Genomic DNA, 23,074 nt, shown 5'->3' on the forward strand with positions numbered 1-23,074 from the left:
TTCCTTCACAAGTGGATGAGTGTCTGCCTTACTGCCTTACACCCTTGCCAATGTTGTGTATCAGCAGTTACATTTTTCTTTTTGTTTGATCAATGAAAAAGAAATACATCTCCTTTTTACTCCGCATTTCTTTGATTACCAGCGAAGCTGAACATTTTTTCCCCCATATGTTTATTAGCCATTTATAGTTCCTCTCCCATGAATTGACCTCTCTGCTTTTGAAAGAAAGGATGAGTCTCCAAGGGCTAGCCAGAGAAAAGATGCTCCAGTGATCATTACCGCGGAGCCCTGGGGCCAGGAGTTGCAGGAGAGAGAATTAGGAGCCTCCTGAGACTGCCGGGCGACTATCAAGTAGGCTTCTTCCCAAACAAGAGCCAGGCCTTTTCTACACAGCCAGCCTGCAATCAGTATTTGTTCTCTACCATTTCATTTGTTCTGTTAAGAAATATTTTGGATTTTTTGAGAGGGGCTCTTCACATTCCACTCAAGTCAGTGCTTATAATTCTTCCCGGGGAGACGACCAGTATTGCCTTCTCAGTTTGGGTTTTTGCTCTGAGAGTCCCATCAGTTCACAGTGCACTGCTGTAGATCTTGCCAGAGTCTTTTACGATCCCTGCCAACCAGCCAGGAGCTGTGACTGCTCCGTAACCTTCCTAGATTTAAATCTGTTGCTCGCGTTTTCCTCGTGGTGTTACAGAGCAGCAGAGCCCATCCATACTGATGTCTTAATATCATTCTCTCCTCCTTGGATTTATAGGGTGGAATAAACCCTCTGCCATAGAAGTGCTTATTGATTACTGAAGTACATAATAAAGCCTAAGAATAAAGTAAGACCAAGTAATCGGTCCTTTTCCTGGCAGATGACAGTAAAACCCTGGGCAAGGCAATCTCTGAGGACTGCCTTCCGCATGGAGCTAGAAGGTCCCCTTTTAATTAGGCATCCACATAGTAAGCATGAATGATAGAAATCAGACAAAAAGAGTACACTCAGTACTACATGACTCCATTTATATAAAACTCTAGAAAATGTACAAACTCATCTATAGTGACGGAAAGCAGATCAGTGGTTGCAGGGAGAAGTGAAGGTGGTACCCGCTGGGAAAAGATGGAGGGATAGCAAAGGAGCCCAGGGAAACCTCTGCAGGCAGTGGATGTGCTCACTCTTCTGATTGCGGTGGTAGTTTCATGGGTATATGCATGTGTGTCTCCAGTACCTTTCAAATATGGGCAGTTTATTCATGTCAATTATATGTCACTAAAGCCACTAAAAATAATAAGCAGTACAAAGAGGTAATCCTTGACTCACTCTGTGTTGGAAACTTTTTTTCTCAAGAAGGTATATTTTGAGGAATATTTAGGAGGGTCTAATGAGATTAAATTTTACCTTCACTCTTGAATAAATGGAGCTTTCAGAAGATTGAATGGTATCAATCCAACATAAAATAGTAAGGTATTCCAAAGGCAAGATAGCCCTCTCTTTATCTCTTTTGTCCTTTCTTGCATTTGAACCTTAAAGGTGACTTTCTGTATAATTTTTCTGTAAGACAAAACAGGCTGAGCCCTTTATACAAGTGTTGGATCCCTTCTCCCCATCGGCCCCCCTAATCCTGCCAGCATATCTCCTCCACCAGGAGAGATCCTACAATGAAGAAGAAAGACAGTTCCAAAATGTTAGCAGTCTAAAAGGGGACAGACACTTTCAACACAGGGAAATGCTTGTTTTCCTTGCATTTTAACTCTTAATTTTTGACACAGTGGGGAACTCCAGTATGGCCGCCATTTAAAATGTGACTGCCTCTGTCACTGGGGTGTTGTGACTGAAGGCCAGGAAGCAAAGCAAAGGAAGCGCAGAGACAGCACCTACTGCTAAGGTGGTGGTCCATTTCTCTGCCTCCAAATGTTTCTTTTCTCTAGCCTGACGAGGAGTCACTCGGGGAGACTGAAGCTGGAATTTGTACAGCCTCTTTTCAGTCCCCCTTGATTTTAATCAGAAATACACAATTATTTTCCTCCAAAGAGAGAAACTCAATCCCCATTTTAAATTCAATTATTGTAATTGCAGCATTCAGAAAAATAGCACATTCATTTTCTAATAAGAGATTGTGGATACCAAATTACTGCATATAGTATGTCAAAACAGGAAACTTGAGACTGGCAGGCCAGTGGGTGTTTTTATCTTGGCAATTTGTATTTTCTTGCAGACAATTTATAGTAATCCTAGCCTTCCTTGTTTATGATATAGAAGACGGAGTTTTCAAGCCATTCTAAAATAAAGACTGTTGTTACGTATAATTTAATTTAAAATCCTAGCTACGAAAACGATGAATTCTAAGAGGAGCAAACGTTAAGCACCTCATAAAGAGAAGAAGGAAAGGAATCGGGGTTTAGTTCTGTGATACAGCAGCTCAACATGTCTTCAGATCTCCTTGAACTACCTCCTGACATTTGTAAATCAGTTTGCCTCAAGCCATATTTCTATTCCCTTCACCATCTTGCAGTTTAGAAACAAAACAGAAAATCTGATTGGTGGGAAGCTGATAATGTGGCTGTTATGTTTTAGGAATATGAGAGCACCCTGTTCCTGTTCAAGTCCAGCTGCTTTCCGTTGGCTTGAAATGAGTCCAAATTAAGAAGAAATACTTTAGGATTTCGAGTTTCCTCATTTCCTTAAAAGAGTAACCTTAACATGGGCTTTTTACAAGTGTATGGTGTTTTTTTTTTTTAGGATTTACTTTTATCTCGAAATTATTCTGACGTTCTTTCTCATAGATGCATTCAGATAGCCACCACCTTTGAACACGTTAGCATCCATCCCATCAACCGCTGTTTAGTCATTGGTCTCCTTAATTAAACACTTTCTGTGACACTTTCCCTGAGATGTTTGACTCATGTAGTTTATGAATTCATTCTTTCACGCGTATTTATTGAGCATGGACTAGGGGCCAGGTTTAGGAAGAGCAAGATGCAAGCAAACTCTGAGGTAGGTTTGGGGAGAGAAGTCCATACCTGTGGAAAAGGGCACACACTTGTCCTTGTGTGCCAGGGTGGGTAGACCTCCTCTGCTGGACTGCTGAGTGCACACTGAGTGATGAGCACTTTAGTTATAGTCTCTCAGTTTTTCACCATTTCTGAAGTTACCAAAGTCAATGCTTTCAAAAGTTTGGTCTCTTCCCAAGGTTACTCTGTTGGCTGATTTTTTTAGCTCCATCCTTAAACAGATCTTGCATATAAATAAACTCTGTGCAAAGGGCTATCCAAATAGCCCCTAATTCTGATTGGTCAAGGTCTCTGGACAAATTGTAAAATGACTGGCTTTCCTAGTTACACTGATAATCACTTGAGTTTTTGATATTTATTCTCTGTATCTGTCCACTTATTTATTTTGCCAGTTTGAATTTGAATGAACATCTTAATGATGTCAAAGCATAAGTCATAGTTTGCACAGTGCATAATCTGCACGTATAGATTCCACATCTTAGATCGATCCATTTTGCTTAGGCCCTATGCATAGGGTTAATAAAAGAATAAATGGTGCTCAGTTGTGTCCAGCTCTCTGCAGCCTGGACAGGACTGTAGCCTGCCACACTCCTTTGCCCATGAAATTTTCCAGGCAAGAATACTAGAATGGGTTGCCATTTCCTATTCCAGGGGATCTTTCTGACCCAGGGATCGAACCTGAGTCTCTCGCATTGCCGACAGATTCTTTGTCATCTGAGCCAGCAGGGAAGCCCTCCTACATAGGGTTACTGACTACTGTCTGACTGAAGAATAAGTCCAAATTCTGTTAACCTTCAGAATTAGGCAGTAAGAACCAAAAGGAATGCTTAGTAAATGAATTCTAAAGCGTCTTTCCTTGTTGGTATTTTATGCATGAAATAAAACCATTTGTTACCGGGAAGATTCCTGTTGTTCTCTTTGAGAGGCAGTGGTGGTTTCTGCTTTTGTTTGTTTATTTAGGTTATTGTTTCTGCTTTTGTGCAGCATAGTATCACGTCTTCAAACATCTCCCAAGCAGAAATCCTTGCAGAATATGATTTTCCCTCTGGCAATAAAATGATACAAAAATCCAACCCAGCATTTAAATGACTATTAAGTTACCTCATTTCTGTGTGTGATACAACATATCTTTTAGGAAAGAGTTGGAAAAAACGAAACTATTAGCATTTCTCTCTGGCTGCTTTCATATGCTTGAACTTATTTCATTCTCACAAAAGTCTGGTGGAGTAGGTATAGTCCCCTTTTACAGGTTAAAGAAAAAAGAGTAGGTGCCAAGATATTAGGGGCTTCCCCAGTGGCTCAGCAGGAAGGAACCTACCTGTAACGCAGGAGACAAGGGAGACTTGGGTTCCATCCCTGGGGTGGGAAGGAGCCCTAGAGAAGAAAATGGCAACCGACTCCAGTATCCTTGTCTGGAAAATTCTGAGGACAGAGGAGCCTGGTGGGCTCCAGTCCATGGGGTCCAATGACAGGGCTTAGCACAGGCATGCATGCCAAGATGTTAAGTACCTTTCCCAGGATTGCCTGGCTGCTAAATGGAGGGGTCAGAATCAGAACGGAGGTCAGCCTCAGATTTAATGAGCGGGCTCTGTGCTCGGTCCTGCTCTTAAGGGAGAGCCGTCTGGACTAGAGTGGAGACGTGGCTGATGTGCTGCGTTCACTGCTGCTTATAGTCACCACACCCTCTTCAGTCTCAGCCTGCCTCTACTTACCCTCCGCTGAACCGTCAGTCAGGAAGATATTTTTAAAGCAATGTCTTTGTACACTACGTCCCCTCTATATGAACGTGTTCCATTTCGAGAGCGCGTCCATCAGTCCAGTTGTCCAGAAGTCTGACAGAGTTCGCCTAGGTACCCAACCAACAGAATCAGCTATATAGTACTGTACTGTAATCGTTCATAATACTTTTCACACAAATAATACTTAAAAATAAAACATTTGAACCTTCCAGTACAGTACCTTGATAAGTACAGCAGGGCAGCACCACTGGCATCCAGGGACACGTTCGCATCTTCGAGAGTTCACAGCTGGACGGCCGCACTGCATGGTACATCGGAGAGCGTGAGGCGGTCTGCTGCACTTGCTGGGAACACACACTCTGGAGGACAGAACTGGGTTCCTATACTGCCTCTTGCCCTTGGAAGGCCTAACTTCTCATCTTGAAAATTAGGGGTCACCATACTTCCCTCCCAGGGCTGTTGTCAGGACATTCATTTTAAATGACTGATAGCTGTTGGCTTTCATTTTAGTGGAAAATGCTTTTGCGATCATCCTAGGGAGGATCCCTACCCAGAAAGAGCCATGCTGCAGAGAGATGTGAAGTGTACTTCAGGAACCAGGCTTTTCTGAGAAAGACAGCTTGGAGCTGCTCTGCTGTTGTGGGTCCTCCTCTTTTTTCCCTTTTTTTTTTTTTTTTTTTTGCCAGAGGTGGACATTGTCCCTTTGACAGGGAATTGAAGGTGCACTTAGCATGGAAAGCAGGAACTACATTCAGTGCTGCACAACCTTAGGGGCTGGAGAGAAGAGTGGTTTGAAGCAGCTTCAGTACCTAGGGAAAAAGAACTCGGAGTTACAAGCTCTTTAAGAAAGATGCTTTTACTTGGCGTCTTGGAGAAAATAGAACAATTACCTATTGAAGGCAAAGTGTATGAAAAAACACCTCTGTTCATTTTTCTCTGATCATCTAATCTCATCAGATTCATTCTGCCTTCCTGAAGGTGATTCAAGCCACGCTTGTCTTTGTGGAGTGGCTCCCCCACGCCTCCCCGTGGCTGGGGCACATGGTGATTGCCTGAAGTTCCCAGAGAAAGGCAGACATTTCCTCCTGCTCAGGGGAGCTTCCTCAAAGGGCTGGCGTTCCACAGGAAGTATCGGATCTGTGGAATGTGTAGAAGGAGGGAGGGAGGGAACCCACAAATCATCAAAGCGCTGATGAGCATTTTTCAAGATCTTTAAAACTGCACTGGGCCCTCTGATGAATCTGGGGACACCAGACTACTCTCTGAAGAACTCACCATCTGCTGGGAGCAAGACTTATATATGTGACATCCGGGGAGAATTCCGTTTTATCTAAACTAGAACCAGTCAGATTTCTAGCCACCTGGCACGCATACTCTTAAAAAGATTTTTTTAATGGAAACCTCAATCTTTGTTGCATAATAAATGACCAAATGATCTTTAACACCTCTTGAGTGCTTTCTGTATGTCAGGCACAGTTCTAATCCCTTTTATGTTTATTACATATATGTTGGGGCTTCCCAGGTGACTCAGGGGTAAAAAATGTGCCTGCCAGCGCAGGAGACCTGGGTTCACTCCCTGAGTCAAGAAGATCACTTGCAAAAGAAAATGGCAACCCATTCCAGTATTTTTGCCTAGGAAATTCCATGGACAGAGAAACCTGGAAGGCTACAGTCCATGGGGCCGCAGAGTCAGACATGATTTAGCTACTGAATATGCACGCATGCATATATATATTGGGTTGGCCAGAAAGTTCCTTTGGGTTTTTCCATCTGAGCCTATGGAAAATCCCAAACAGACTTTCTGGCCAACCCAATATTTGTTATATATATGTGCTAGTCACTCCTAAAGGAAATCAGTCCTGAATGTTCATTGAAAGGACTTATGCTGAAGCTGAAACTCCAATACTTTGACCACCTGATGGGAAGAACTGATTCATTGGAAAAGACCCTGATGGTAGGAAAGATTGAAGGCGGGAGGCGAAAGGGACGACAGAGGATGAGATGGTTAGATGGCATCACTGACTCGATGGACATGAGTTTGAGTAAGCTCCCGGAGTTGGTGTTGGACAGGGAAGCCTGGTATGCTGCAGTCCATGGAGTTGCAAGCAGTAGGACACAACTGAGCAACTGAACTGAAGTCACTTTAATCATGTCCGACTCTGCGACCCTCTGGACTGTAGCCCTACAAGGCTCCTGTGTCCATGGAATTCTCCAGGCAAGAATAATGGATTGGGTTGACGTACCCTTCTCCAGGGGATCTTCCCAACCCAGGAATCAAACCTGAGGCTCTTAGGTCTCCTGCATTGGCAGGCAGGTTCTTTACCTCTAGTGCCACCTAGGAAGCCCATTTCATATGTGCATGTGTGTATAAAATATATTTATTAATGCAATGAAAGTTCTCAACATCCTCCTGAGCTTGATACTGTTAATAGCCCCATGTGATAGATAGTGGAACTGAGGCACAGAAAGACAGGTAATTTGTCCAGGGTCCTACAGTTCATGTGCCATCTAGGTAGGATTTGAACCCAGGCCAGCTGGCTCCACAGATACAGATGAAGAAGATTAAGGTGGTCTTTCAAGAGCTCGTTGGCAGATTGGTTCAGGTGAAGAGCTACCGGGTTTTGTTAGCTGCTCCTCTGGCTCCCCTAAGATTTGAGGCACCCTCCCCCTGGTGTAACTCTGGCCAGCACAGGCCCTGTGTGGCCTGTCCCACCCCACCGCTCCCTGGCCCTGCCAGTCCTCTCATTTGTCGTTTCTCTTACTGAGCACATTTCTAAACGAGGAAGGTTGCTCTGCTTTAAGGACATACAAATGGCTTGCCCTCACCTGTCAAGCATGATCCTTGTATTTTACCAGGCCCATTATGAACGCAATCTTTCTGTCGAAAATTTGCATACCTCCTTTCTTGAAAAGTAATGACAGCAATTTCTTTCCCTCCGTTCACTTTCTGAGTGTCTCATTTAACGGCACCTGTGAAACCGACAGGCGCAGAGATGAGAAGTGAAAGAGAGCAGTTGATTAAATCATCATCAAGTCGGGCCTCAGAAAGTCAATTCTGCTTGCCGTCTGCAATGATATCCTTTTATCTTAAAGTAATGAGCTATGGCACTTTTGCATCGGGTAATGCGATAAGTTCTATTAGCATGTTCCATTTGCCTCACAAGCAAGGGCAAGTCATTTTAGCTAGCTCATATCACTGCAATCAAAGCAATTGGCTTCCCAGGCAGAGAAGAAAGAGAAAAGGCTCAGGGTGATTTCTATGGATCACAACACAGCGGAAAAAATAGACTCTTGTATTATTTTAACCCATAACATACTTTTCCTTTTTCCTCATCAGCAAATTTGGGTTTTATTGGCTCACCCAGGACTCCGAAGAGAACCAAGCCATAGTTGAAGCAAACCTAGGGGGACTCAGGCCGCACCCAAAGAAACAAGCAACCGGAATCTAGAAGGAGAAAACTGCAGCCTTATGAGGTGGGGGGTTGGGCTGGGGGTTGTCACAGATAGAATCCTGCCAAACAAGGTAGCGGAGAAGGTCTCCCTGGTAATAACGCTGTGGTCTTATAATAAACTCTTCCTTCACACCATCTTCAAAGTCATTTGTAATAGGTCCCCAGGCAGGTACGGATTAATGCTATTGATGACTTAGAATCAGTAAATCAATGACAAGGAGGCAAAGGATCTGTTGCTTAAGCTTAAAAGAGATGGTTTACAAATCACCCAGCCCTAGCCTGTCAGTTTTACCTTTGGACAAGAAACTCATTTTTCTCATTTTGGCAATCACTGAGGCTTGTGAGCTCTGGGGTTTAAGTATGTTTCATCTTTGGGGTTTATGTATGTTTATGCCTGGCAAAATGTCACTTCCTTTCTTCTAAGGAAAAAAAAAATGCTGAACACTTCAAATATTTGTGAAATATCCATTTCTTCCCCTATTCCCAAAAACCCTACTGTATTTTAATGAGCTAAGTAGAAATTTACAGCATATAGTTTTTTTTTCTCCTATACTTGGATTTCCAAGTGACTAAAAGGAAAAAAAAAATATGAAAATTAATTTGTGGGCTGGAAAACTTCAAATTGGACAGCTTGATTTCTGGAAATAGATTGGCAATCAGTGGTCAAAATGAACCTGGCACACAGTAGTCACTTTTAAATTAATTTTTGAATGAAACTGTGTGATCACCTGAGAGATGCTGGAGGAAAAAGAAGTTTTCTCTTAGGCCCCTCAGATCACATGGGTTGTCTGAACTCTGGCCAGTTCAAGCTGAGAACTTGCAAAAACGCCAGGTTCAGAGAACCATATAGGAATGATAAAGTTACCAGAACAGAATTCCATAAGTTTCTGAAAGTTTGCTCTCGATTTTACCTGCTGAACAGCTGAAGATTGATATATTATTTTGAAATATGTACATGTGACTATCAGAAGCTGTACTCTTATGTTTCAAACTGTCTTTGGACACACACATCTCTTGATTCGAAGTGTTTGTCACTCAGTCATGTCTGACTGTTTGGAACCCCATGAACTGTAGCCCGCCAGGCTCCTCTGTCCGTGGAATTCTCCAGGCAAGAATACTGGAGTGGGTTGCCCTTCCCTTCTCCAAGGGATCTTCCCGACCCAGGGATTGAACCTGGGTCTCCTGCACTGCAGGCAGATTCTTTACCATCTGAGCCAAGAGGGAAGCCCTTGATTAGGCTTTCTTTTTTTTTCCCCCCTGAGCTATTTTATTTGCTTAGACATAGTTATTGTTGAAATACAGGGGGAAAGGAACCGATGACATCATTTTATACTGAGAAACCCCTAACCATTTTCAGGATTAAAATACGTATTTTATTTCTAGGGCCCCCATAGCTTTAAATTTAACTTACAGTCAAAAGCCGGCATGAGAGCAACGTAAACAATGTGAAATGAGAGTTTTAAGGCATGGTGAAAGACAGACAACATCAGAGTTGCCACATGTGGTGCAAAAGAGCTGCCCGTTCTCTTTTTCATGTACATGGAACTGGGCAGATGGGAAGATGGTGGCAGAGATATTTGTAGTCACCAAGCCACTTCCTCACTTCCTCAAATAAGAAAATAAGTGTCATATTTTCTGCAGGTGGCTTCTTCTGAAATTGCTTTTAGGTGAGGGATGTCGTTACCGTCTTAGATAAACCGCCTGCCCCAAAGGGGAATCTGTTTGTTTTGTTGCGGGCAAAGTGAAATTGTGCTGATGTTAGGGGCTGTCGTTTACAAGGTGGGGTTCTCCCTCATTTTCCTCTCATTTCCTGTAGGCAGAAAGAAGTATAAAATAACTTTGTTCAGTGATGGTGTTCGGCCCTGACATCTTTGGTGGCAATGATAAATGGATTTGAGACACGAAATAACTGTTCCAGCAAGGTCCATTGAGCAGAATGGAGAACAGTGCCCTCCTCAATGTCATTGTGTGTGGTGTATTCAATGATTGCCACTTTCTGCTTAAGAATGCATTTCATCACCAGGTCCCTGGAATTCCATCTTGTTCTTCAACCCGAATGAGGCAGAGGTGTTGCAGACCTTGGCTTATTTCTCTTTGAGTCTTAAAACACAGATACTGAGATTCCCAAATGGCAATGAGAAATGTTTGCTTTTGAGGATGTGCAGATACAATAAAATCATAATCATGTTTTGTCCAGGCCTTTTAATGGAAGATATTCTCTTCTCTGAGCTTCCCTGGGGGCTCAGTGGTAAAGAATCAGCCTGCCAATGCAGGAGACTGTGGTTCAGTCCCCAGGTTGGGGAAGATCCTCTGGAGAAGGAAATGGCCACCCACTCCAGTATTCTTGCCTGGGAGATCCCGTGAACAGAGGAACCTGGCAGGCTATAGTCCATGGGGTCGCAAGAGGGTCTGACACAACTTAGCCACTAAACAATAACATCTTTTCTTCTGGGCCCCATCTCTCTTGTGTGTGTATGTGTGCTCAGTCATGTCTGACTCTTTGTGACCCTATGGACTATAGCCAGCCAGGCTCCTCTGTCTATAGGATTTTCTAGGCAAGAATACTGGAGTGCATTGCCATTTCTTTCTGCAGGGGATTTTCCTGACCCAGGGATCAAACCTGCTTCTGCTGTGTCTCCTGCATTGTAGGTGGCTTCTTCACCACTGAGCCAGCGGCCACCTCTCTTGGGTCTGCTGACAATTTTTACCCTACCTGGTGTGTTCAAGCATGCATTCCTTTGTATTAAGCAGTTAAGTTAGTCAGTGTTTCCTCTGCCTGTCTTTCTTTGGAATTACTTGTCTTTTAAATCAGCGTTTGCTTAAACTCTATGAAATCAGGAATTCTAAAGGTGAGTGAGATGGATTTATCGCTATGATTGAGCATCTGCTTGTGTCTCAGGGCCTGGAGGAAGATGAACGAGGCACTGCCCTTACCAACACAGGGCCCGTGCTCCGATTGGAAGACTGTTGTGGCCAACAGTGAACACACAGTTTTATAAGAGATGGAGGCAGAAGCAATTAATTCTGAAAAGAGTACTGAAATTCTAAGAATTCTCAATTCCAAGAAGAGTGTTGGAAGACTCAGAGGAAATTGTATTTTTAAAGGTGAATTATAAGTTTTTAGGGGGAAACTTGGAAGAACAGAATTCCAGGCAGAGGACATTGTTAAGTGCGAAGATGGGAAGACCTGAGAGTGTGATCCAGTGTACCGGGGTGTGACTGGATGTGTTAGGATTATACCACTCCAAGCGTGGATGCAGACCAAAGCCAGCCTGTGAGCTCTCTGTAACTGCCTACTGCGAGATTAGTATAGCGGTTGAGAGTAAGCATTTGGGAACTTTTACAGCAATTTAGTAGAATAATTTTATATCTCTTAAATCTAATAACATTTTTATATGGGCTTTGCTTTCCTTTTCCATTTTTCTAGCAGTTATTTTTTATTGTATCTTACAAAGTATTGGTCTACAACATGTTGAAAATTAAAACAAAAACAAATGGTCCTTCTCCTCAGAAAGCCCGAGAAGCACTGGGTTGGAGGAGCAGAGGGCAGTGGAAGAGCCGGGAAGCCGTGTAGTGTTTTCATTGCCCTCTAGGCCATGGGAAGTGTCATGAGCAAATTGGAATTTAGGAAATCCACTCTGTTCAGTAAAGACTTGGGTCAGAAACAAAAGAGACCTTGGGCCTTGGAAAGCAGTCATTAGCCTCTTGCAATGATAAAATAAAAGCCTGAAGGAAAGCGATGGCCGTGAAGATGGAGAGGACTCAGAAAACAGAATCGATGGTGTGGGGTGAGAGAGGAAGATAGATCTGCTCAAGATTGGAGTCAGGGATGATGACAAGATTCTTCACTTGGGCAGTTGAGTGATTGCATGGTGATGTCATCACCAAGCACAGCCTGGGAGGGGGCAGCTGCGGGCTGAGCAGAAACTGGTGAGTCTGGATTTTGATGGATACTTGAGCTGAGATGTTTCTAGGGCTTCAGGAAGAGGGTGGAGCAAACAAAACATAAGTCAGTAACAGTTAATAGTAATTGTCTACACTTACTCTGTACTATGTCTAAGTTGTTTCCATGTATCAATTCATTTTATTCTCACTTTCCTAGGAGGGAAATGCCATTATTACCCGCACTTTACAGAGAAGTAAACTGAGATGCAGAGAGTTAAAATAACTTTCCCAAAGTCACACAGCTGGCAAATGGTAGGCATGGAGAGTTTTTTAGTCTCAGCATACACATGTTAGCTGGAGCTGAGGGATTCTTTAAAGACTCCCCTGGAAATCATATAGAAATGATAGACCTGCACATGCAACTCTAGGGAGACAATGACATGAATGAATATGTCGAAAAGGAAGGACCCTGAGCAGATATGAGGAAAGAGCAACATTGGTGAATGTGTACAAGGGAGAAATTCCAGCGTGTTCGGTGGAAACATTCCAAATTTCCAGCACTGGGAAATTTTTTTTTACTAGATTATTTACAATCCATACAGTGGATTACAGTGCAGCCTTTAAAAAAAATATGATGTTACTGGCAAATTGTACTCATTACACTAAAATATTGGATATATTGGGTGAAAACAAAAGTGAAAAGTTAAAGTAGAAAAGTGGGCTTCCTCGTGACTGAGGGCTTTCCCGGTGGCTTAGACGATAAAGAATCTGCCAGCAATGCAGGAGACCTGGGTTCGATCCCTGGGTTGGGAAGATCCCCTGGAAAAGAGAAAGACAACCCACTCCAGGATTCTTGCCAGGAGAATTCCATGGACCAAGGAGCCTGGCAGGCTACAGCCTATGGGTTACTGGCAAATTTTACTCATTAAACTAAAATATTGTACATATTTGGTGAAAACAAAGCAGGTTACCAAATAGTAACCTTTGTTTTCATTTCTTAAAACCTGTGGGTGAAGGATGAAGAGAATGAAGGAAAGGCTGGAATGAATTATGTGAAGTGAAGTGAAAGTCGCTCAGTCATGTGCAACTCTTTGCGACCCCGTGGACTATTCAGTCCATGGAATTCTCCAGGCCAGAATACTGGAGTGGGTAGCCTTTCCCTTCTCCAAGGGATCTTCCCAACCCAGGGATCGAACCCAGGTCTGCAGTGCAGGCAGATTCTTTACCAGCTGAGCCACATTGTGCAAATGTGTTAATAGTGTTTGTCTGTAGATGGTACACTGATGGTTTCTCTTTTTTAACATTTATTTAATTATTTGCCTGTACTGGGTCTTAGTTGACACTTGTGGACTCTTAGTTGTGACAAGTGGGATTTAGTTCCCTGACCAGGGATCCAATCTGGGTCTCCTGCACTGGGAGTAAGGCGTCTTAGCCACTAGACCACCAGGGAAGTCCCTGGTGGGTGATTTTTGAACATGTATTTTAATACATATGTATTAATTTTCAGAAAGAGAAAATATTGGGGTGGGGATTGGTTGGTTATTTTCTGGGTTTAAGAGGTAAGACTTGTCTGGGAAAGGAAGAAGTTGCCTCCAAAGGTTTGGTCTGATTTGAGGAAGAAGAGGTGAAGAGGCAGTTGGGTGTGATGGGTTGGAATGAGCGCAGGTACCTAGGTGAGGAACTGGTCACTTGCTAATATTCGAGGCATGTGGCTTGGATTTCATGCCTCCTGTTTCCCTCTCTTGTCAGTGGTGGGTCGGGGTCATGTCTTCGTCTGAAGGCTGAGTGGCCAAGAATTCTTCCCCATCTGGCTTTTAAAATGGAGGAAAGGGTTTTCAGCTGTTCACAAAGGGCTTTGAAATCCAGTCATGGCGAGTACTCTGCCACCTCGAGCTGGTTGTTAGCATGCAACCTGTTTGCTAATAAACCAATATAGGACCTTGGTGTCAAAATGCTTAAAATGGTCAAATCAGCCAGGACCGCATTTCTGTATCTGACATGCCTTTTTTCCATTTCCCAGCCCCATGCAGAACATAAACCTGACTCAAGAGGTGGCTCCGTGTGAACTCTCATAAATTGGAGTGGGTATCTAGGGAGTGGGGAGCAGACACCTCTTCTTTTAACCTTTCAGGACCAAGGATCATTTGGCCAGAAATCCACACCGTATTGAACTTAGGGTGTGAAAGCCTTACAGTGTATTAAATGTGAATTTGAGACCATGAATTCTACCCACACCGACTCCATAAAACAGCCTCCCTTTTTCATAAAGCAGGCCCATAAACCGCTGCCAGTGAAGCAGAAAGACTCCTTAGGACTGTGGCTCGCTTTCCGTCTGGGGTTGTCAACAAACCCCCTTTATGAGTGGAATAGACCTCTTGTATGTTTCGAGCTTCTGGCTTTTTACAGAGTGTGTTAGGAGCCAGGCTAGGCAAACGTTCGGCACTGTTTGCTGAGTGCATTTATTGCCTTTGCATAATTTATGAGCTGGAGGGGTTGACCATCATTCGTCTCTGCCAGGGGCTGGCACTCCAGGCTCCAGAGAGCGGAGCTGTAAATTGGATGGTGCGCTCCTGCTGAGCTCACGGCAAAGTCCTCGGGTCAGTATGGGAATTTAATACCAGAAATGGAACTGTTTTCTCAGCGCACCATGTGGGCCCCAGCGCAGCACAGACTGTTTTGGCAGACTCTGCGACTGGCCTTGTCGAGGGGCTGTCACTCACCCGGCATGTTGTGTGGGGAGCCTGAGCATTTTTAATCGGCTTGGCATCCGTGCTGCTTCCATAATGGATACCAGTAGGTCTCAGTTCTTCACCATATGCTTAACTCTGGAGACAAGGTGCTTCTGGGTATATCAGTAATTACTTGATGCAGAATTAAGTGGACCTTGAAATTAGAACTGGACTGTTGGAAAGCAGGAAGCTTAACACTTTGATAGGAATAACCATTCCCAGGGACACACTGCTGTTCGGGTGGGGGGAGGGGGTGTGGACAGCGGCGGTTCTTTCCCCCACCATCATCCCCACTCATCTGCCCCCTGCACGCCAGTCCTTGGGGGGTATGGGCAGATGCTCTGCCCCTGCCTTCAGCTGCCACTGATTACCTCACGAGGTGGGCTGTGAACATCTGGGAAGATGAGCCTGCCTGGCAAAACCCTCTTCTGTCTTCCACACGCCTCCCGAATCATGCTCTGTCACTCTTGAAAATGTGCCGGCAACTTCGGAACCTCAAGGAAGGCTTCACTGAGGGCAATGGAGAAGCCACACAGTCAGGAGAACTGCTGTCCCTCATCCTCTGCTGTTGGAGGCCTTCGAGGTCTTCATCCAACCCATTTTCTTTCTCAGCTGGTTTGACTTATTATAACAGAGCCGTCTCTCCTCAGGCAGAAGAAAGTCAGTTTACACAATCTGAGGTTGGGAGCTCGGCTGAGAAGGCAGTGGTTAAAGCACTGTCACCAAACCTCTGATAACCCTGTGGCATTGAGGAGTCAGTGCAAGAGCTGACGATGTTGCAGGCCGTGAGGCTGCCATGGGAATTCCTAAATGCGTGTTGCGCAGGCAGTTTAGTCCCCAGACTGAGTCTTAGTAGATGTCCACGTTTGGATGGTGGTTTTGTTACTCTCAATTGAAAACTCTCCAACTGTGGTTTAAACAACGTTAATTTATTGTTGACTTATGTGAACAAAACACTCCAAAGCCTGGCTGCTCTGAAGTTGGTTCCCATGTCTCAGTTGTGCCAAGATCTTTCTTCCCTTGTTTTTGTGCTTCAGCTTTTGGCCTCATTTTTGCAAAATGGCTGCCCCAGATCTGGACGTTGCATCTTCATGCAGTGATGTTGAGGGGAAAGAAGCAGTGCTTCTGCTTTTCTCCTTTTTGTGAAGAGGAAAGGGTTTTCCAGAACCTTAAGCAGACATATCCTCAAGTCCCAGCCGAAACTGGGTCTTACATCTACCCTTAGCTGCAAGGGAAGTTGGGAAATGGAGACTTTTGGTCTCGAAATGTCAGGAGATGGTACAGACGTGGGAGAAGGGGGACTGCGAATGGCTGTGGGTGTGTAGCCAGCGGCGGCTGCTCTATAAGCAAATTTATTTCCCGTTTCTGGTCATAGCTGCATCAACTCCCTTGTCCAGGTGGCCACTCTAAAAACCCTTGGCATCATCCTAGACTTGTCCCTCTTGCTTCCACACCCATGTGTCATCTAGTCCTGTCGGTTCTACCTTCAGTTGCTGTGCCACCTGCTCTGTGTGTTAGTTGCTCAGTTGTGTCCGACTCTTTGCAACCCTATGGACTGAGGCTGGTCAGGTTCCTCTGTCCATGGGATTCTCTCGGTGGGAATACTGGAGTGGGTTGCCATTCCCTTCTCCAGGAGATCTTTCCCAACCCGGGGATCGAACCTGGGTCTCCCTATGGCAGGTGGATTCTTTACCGTCTGTGCCACCAGGGAAGCCATCTGCTCTGCCCTTTCTCAAACCATGCATCTTGCTGGTCTAGACAGCATAAGGGTTGCCAGCCTGGTCTCCCCACGGCCTGGTCCTTTCCTCACAGCACTTTGTCTCTCCTCCACTCCATGGAAGTGTCATCCTCACGGAGTAGGTTTATCTCTGATCATGTTACTTCTACTGTGAAACCGAAAGCTGCCTTAGGACCAGGCCCATGTCTTGACTGAATATCTGACCCGCTTAGCAGTGCTTATCGAGGTCTGTTGAGTGAATGAATAGACGTATTGACATGCTGAGTATTTACTCTCACAAAACACATCCTCTTCTTACTAATCAAGTATCGGATAACAGAACTTTATTCTTGGTTTGGGAATAAAAATATGTTCTTTTTTTCCCTTTACTTCTAATGAAGAACCCAAAGCTTTGGGTTAACTGTCATTCTCTGGTCTTCTGAAACTGTGCTCAATGGTTGGAATCTATTAGATACCATGTGAGTTTCCTGACCTAAAGCTTTTTTTTTGCCCACATTGTTGATTTTTTACCTTGACCTCTTGTCCTTGGCATGTTTTTAATAGGGAATATTCCCTCTTTTGTCTGGCTGATCACAAGTGATGAGCCTTGCCTGTCATGTTCTGCTTCCTTCAAAGTCCACATGAGAGGATGCAGTGCCCAGAGGTTCACCACTTTTCCTCTAGAAAAGCAACAGGAGAGAGCCATTCACATTAGCTAATTTCTCCATTAAGAAATTGATTTTGCTTTGACTCCCATTGAATGATCTTGATTTACCTTAATCTCAGGGCCAGATCGGCTCCTCTGTGGGCGTCCCCTCTGCCGTGAGGTGAAGGGTGCTCACTGGTGTGACCAGCTGACCACAAGATGAGCCACGGTAGAAGCACTTCTCGCACTTTGCTTTTGTCTCTCTTCACAGCACTTGAACTGAAGACCTTTTCCAGCCCAGACACAATGTTTCCTATTTCCTTTACTTGTCTTGCTTTTTTTCTGTAGCAATAGCAAAAACATAACTCAGTTTTTGCACTAATGCTCATTCTCTTGTCTTCCTTTTCAGTGTGACAGCGACAGTGACCAGGAAGAGAAGGTAAGCCCCTCTCACCCCCAGCTGTGGGCACAGCAGGCAGCATCGTGAACATCGGGGTCTCCCTCACACACTGCGGGGGGGAGGTGCCAGCGTCATCTTCTGCAAAGATGGGCTATAGTCACACAGTGATGTTTCCTATGATGAGAAAGAAATCTTTCATTTGTGAGGCCCACTTTTAAAAAATAAGCCCTTTAATGTTGCGTATATATGACACTGCGTTTTTCACTTTATAGAAGATTTTTAAAAAGGAAATTGTTTATTTTAATAGCCATGTGATTTTTCTGGTTTTATCCTTGATTGGAACATTAAACCTACTAATATGCATTTGTAATGTCGTTCCTGCATTTCTGTTACTGACCCATATGCTTCTTCCTGCTTTTCTGTACATATTGGCCTTCTTGATAGAAATGTTAATGGTTTACTCCTATGAGTTTTGGTTTATGTTAATGGTTTATTCCTGTTCCTCATGGGGGTGGGGGGAGAGGTGGGCCAGGGCTGTCAGGTAGGAACCGCCCTCTTCTGGTCCAGGTGGATGGTCAGGTGGGAGGGTGCTTCTTCCAGCAGGTACACGCCCTGTTCCGAGGCTGATGGCCACCAGCCTCTGTGTAGCCGGTTCCACACGGACCAAGACAAGGAGCTCGGTCTGGGGGCTTCCAGAAGATCGGATCACAACCTGGTAAAGTGTACATTCTGCAGCCCGAGCCAAAGGGATTGTCTGTATGTTTCGTTTCTCTTTCTAGCTGTCCCAACCCTCCGACCAAATTTCTTTCCAATGTTATTGCTGCTCTATGCATTTTGAAAATAGTTAACCTGAATATCATGGTTTCTATATTGCTTGACACCAAAAGGAATGTACCCATCCTCCCCTCATCCCCAGTTTCTGGGTCTGTCCTGCCCAGCTGGCTTTCCTGAGCTCTTCTCCCCGTCACCTCCGACATGCTGGCAGATTTTACTCAGAATCCTGTGGTTAGTATTTAGTGGGATCTTTCCATGGAGCCCAGCATTTTCCCCCTCCTTCTCTGCTGCCAGCCTCCAAGAGAGATCTAAAGGCCCTTGTTCTGTGCTGTCGTTAATTTGAATTCAGCATATGCAGCCCGTTATAAAATGCGAGACATCATCATTTGAGCAGGTCAAGCATATTCAGATGAAGACAAATGGTGCTTATTTGATTTCCTTAAAATCAGGAAATGAAAAAAGTGCTCTCTGGAGAAATCATGTTCTGCCTGACTTGGATGATAGACCAGTGCGTGTCCCCCAGATAAGAACAGGCTCTCGCCTTGAGGTTTTTATCTCTGAAGGACGGCTAGGACTGTCAGCTTGCTGACATGTGCATTATCCATGTCATTTTAAACAAAGTGACCTATGGAAGGGTGCGCCGTGCTGTGACACGGTAATGGGCTGTTGGATGACAGTGAAAGTACGCACTGGAAAGGGGGCTGTGGGTTAGTCTTTTGTTTCGCTGACAAGTAGGCGCTTCCTTCCTCCAGCCCCCAGGGAATCCTAACTCCTTGGAAGTCACCCCCCTAACTGTGTCTCTGGCAGCCAGTGTGCAGTGGGTGCCTGAGGCATGTGGGCAACAGTGGGTGTTTGGCGATCAAGTAAGCCCGCTGGCCCCCAAGCCATCCTGGCCACATCCCACAGGGCAGTCGTCGTCGCGTTCTGTCAGGCCCGGGGACCCAGGGAGAGACTGGCACTTCTGGCTGCTCCAGGAGATCTTTTACAGGTGACAGTAGATCTCACTTTCCAAGTGGGTGGCCCTTTCCAAGGGGACAAGGCTTCCTTGGGGTGGCACTGCCAAGCACACGTTCCTGCTTTATAAGGCAGAGTGAATTCAGGAAGTGTCCCAGAAGGTGGTAAGGCATCCAGTTTTGTGTTCCACGAAGGTGTCTTGATGAACAGTCTCAACCTTGACTGCTTCCGAATGCCCCTGGGGCTGCACGAGTCCCAGACACCAGGGCCGTGTCTCAGGCAAGTGCCTCAGACTCTGCTGGTGGCTAGCACCCCTTGTCTACAAGGTCACTAACTATTAATGTTGAGAATTATCAGCGCTGCCTCCAGTTTCCAGAGGCATCTGGGGGCCCAGGTGTTTCCTGCATCCTGGGAGCACCCCAGCTACTAGTTTGCTCTGTCCCTGAGTCTCTGCCGCTCGGGTGTCCATCTCCGAGTGTGGGAAGCAGCGAAGTGTCAGCCCAGAGGAATGGGTGAGAAGGTAGCCAGTGCCCATGGCTCTTGAGTTTGGTGTGATTTCGGGACAATGAAAGAGAATAGGAGATGTCCATAGGCAAGTCCACTGGAGGGGTGACGGTGGGGACAGAGGGCCGTTGGGAGTGGCCAGTCCTTTGAAAAGGGGGGAATTCCTGCCTCGCCTCCTCAGCCACTTTCCCTGTGCACGACAGTGGCCCCACAGATCCTCGTCTCCTTCCCCAGGGGCTCCTCCACAGCGGCACTCCCCTGTTCCTCCAGGGGGGCCGCCAGGAGCCCTCGAGACTGTAATTGCCGTCGTGCCTGCTTGGCCCCGTTGTAGTTAAGACTGCCAAGGCTTCCCCTTTTGGGCTGAGACTGTCTGGTGTTTATCACTGACTTTAACACCATCCTCCCAGGCTTCTGCTCTGCACCAGAGTCTGGGCCCCTGTCAGCCTCCGCCTTGCCAGAGCCTCCTGCCGCCCCGCTCGGAGCCCCAGAGCTCCCCCGGGCTGCCCCCTGTGCTCTTCGGAGGACTCGCATTCGAATCTGAATTGCTAATGGTGGCAGAGATGCCACTCAGTGTCCCGGGATCCTTTCAGCAGCCCCACCAGGGAGGCTGTCGGAGGCAAAAGTGAGACTTGTAGGGGACCCACTGGGATTTCTCTCCGGAAGACCTGTCATTCTCTAACTCCATAGGGATCCACAGAGCCGGCGGTCTAAAATTAGGGTACCGTATTTCACACAGCTGACTGAATTAAGATAAACTCTGCTTTCCTCTGATACGAAGCTGTAATTTATAAAATGATACCCTTACTAATTAATGTGGAAGTGACTGAGAAGAGGGCTAGAAAGCGGAGCTTTCCATAAATGCAGGAGACATTCTCATACGTGGAGAAGGCTTGCCGGGACACCGAGCACAGCATCCCTTGGTGCCCTGACTCCCCCCACCAGCTGTGAGAATACATTTCACGTTAATGTCAGCAGCCCTGGAGGACTTCTGTGAAGAGTAGGAATAGGGTGGAGGAGTAGAGAAGGCTGGGAACGCTGCATCTTAGATTGGGGATTGTTCTTTGCAGTTAGTGTAGAGAAAAGAGGCAGCCCTTGGCACCTTAATCACCCAAATTAAGCAATTATTCCAGTCCCTCACCTGAAATGAATTGGTAAAACGAGAACAAAGAGGCAGCAGGCATATTTCCCCATGTTTGGCCTGTATTTTCTCTGTTTCCTCCCTTTCTGTCCTACTGGCAGCAGCCCATTGTGCTGAGAAACACTCCCAGTTTGGTTGTGAAATCTAAGTGGAGATGGAAAGTGATTCTCCTTCCATTCACCCGCTTCCTGTGTGTTCTGTGGGCCACGTGAACGAGCTGGTTGGAAGGGGTAGTACTCAGTGGTCATGCGCTTGGGCCGCCGAGTCTGATGGCCTGGGCTTGTTCCTGACTGTCCCTCACAGCTCCGGAGCCACGGGCAAGCCTCGATCCTCTCATCTGCCAAATGAGGATAACAATGGCCCCCACCTTGAACCAGTTAAACTGGCTCCGTGCCTGGTCTGTGCTCTGTAAATGTCAACTTCTGTTAGTTTTCCTTGGAGTCGAGCAAGGGAGAATCATTTGGGGAAGGAGGAAGGCAATCCTCCTCTTCCAAAAGCTCAGGGTCTGCCAGAGAACACGCCAGAGGATAAGAGGTGTGAGTTTCTTTTTCTGCTGGAACCCGAGGCCCAGCCTTATTCCCCTCGGTCACTTCTTCCTGACACAGGCTGAATAGAAGTGTTGTGAAATTTGAAAGGGTCCCCCAACAATGATTATTAAATTCCTTACCCCAATCATCAGTCTTTCCTCTCAGCACAGTCTGAGCAGAGAGCAAGCATGCCATCCTGGAGGGAGCAGAGGGTGATGGAGTGGGTGGCCCAGCCCACAAGCCAAACACTGTCAGTCTCCAGATGCCCATTGCAGCAGGGAGGGTCTGATGAGGTCCATCAGGGTGGGGGCCACAGCATCCATATTTTTTAGAAAGCTTCTTGGTACTTTTTTATACAACTGGTTTTGAGAACTACTGCCTTAGAGCAAATGTCCAAAAGAAGCATTTACTTTCTTCTTCGTTAATGCTCTTATTCTGACAGCTCAGGAGAAAGACCTGAAAGCAGCAGGGTGTTGTGCGTGTCCACGCACCCCACGCGCTTGTGTGTGTAGATGTGTAGTGCCTAGTGCATGCAGTACACACATACACAACGTCTCCGTAGACGTGAACCATTCTCCTTGTCCTCGTGAAGCTTCTAGCACGACTTCTGCTTGCAGTTTCCCCTCCCTGGGTTTTTAATGACAAGGTTGCTGGGTCCCTGGACTTGCTCAGCAGCGCCCAGGACCGCCGGCTGGGATACTGGCTCGCGGCCAATGCAGAACCCCAGATTTCCCGTGTCAGCTCCTCCTCCCTTTAACACACACACGCTTTTTGGTGCATTCTAACTTTTTCATTCAAGCCGTACGGGTTGTGTTTGATCATTTTGTATTCACTTGTGTGGAAAGGGGGCAGTTTCTAAGAAAAGCAGCTAGAATACTGAGAGGCTTGTGTTCCTAACTCAACACAAACCACATGCCTGACTTGGCTCCCTGGAAGGGCTGAGAAACTGCTGAGATGTCAAATGAAAGATGGGACGTGTGGCTTGTGCTTATGGTGGAACAGCCCCATCCCTTGATGGACCACGTTTCACACTTGGTAAAAATTCCGTGCCCTCAGCAACATTCTGGAAGCCCAGGAGGCATCCCCTGTTGTTACTTATAGAACTTCCTTCCTTGATTTTGAAATAGGATGTGTTCTGATCAGGAGACAACTGAAAGATGCTGTCCTACTTTGCAGGAAAAGAAAGGAATTTTCTCCTCCCTTCTGGTTTTATAGCAGCAAAGCACACAGTCATGGCCCAGGAGAAGAGTAGGGACTCAGGTTCTCATCTTTATATCCCTGATGTTCAGTCATGATCATTGTTTTGCTAAATTTGCATTCCCTTTCCTGGATACTCATCTCTCAATGGAGGAGATAAGTGAAACCTCTTCAGAAAACTCAGAAAACTGGTGCTGTTACCTGAGTGCACCTCATGTCAATCCCAAGGTGTGTTTTCTGGGCTCTCTTCCCCAGCCTTCCATATTTCTTGAATAATTTTATTTTTCATAAGATATTTCTGAGTCATTTATAAATTTCCTCCTTTATTTGGAAAATTTCTGCAGCTCTTTTTGAGTGATGCCCATCGATTCAACCTCCAAGATTAAGTCTTGGTCAAAATGACACTAGGTTGTTC

At 45.6% G+C, this 23,074-nt stretch overlaps 1 protein-coding gene across 1 annotated transcript in view; it reads left to right on the top strand.

Moving 5' to 3' along the window:
* Positions 1-23,074, top strand: part of AUTS2 (activator of transcription and developmental regulator AUTS2) — a 1,205,988-nt gene that overhangs the window by 832,887 nt on the left and 350,027 nt on the right. The window contains exon 5 of the mRNA XM_052654596.1: positions 17,575-17,604. Within this exon, the coding sequence (XP_052510556.1) occupies positions 17,575-17,604 (30 nt within the window). The remainder of the gene's footprint in view (positions 1-17,574; positions 17,605-23,074) is intronic.

The sequence above is a fragment of the Budorcas taxicolor genome, chromosome 2 (genome assembly GCF_023091745.1).
Source record: "Budorcas taxicolor isolate Tak-1 chromosome 2, Takin1.1, whole genome shotgun sequence".
NCBI lineage: Eukaryota > Metazoa > Chordata > Mammalia > Artiodactyla > Bovidae > Budorcas > Budorcas taxicolor.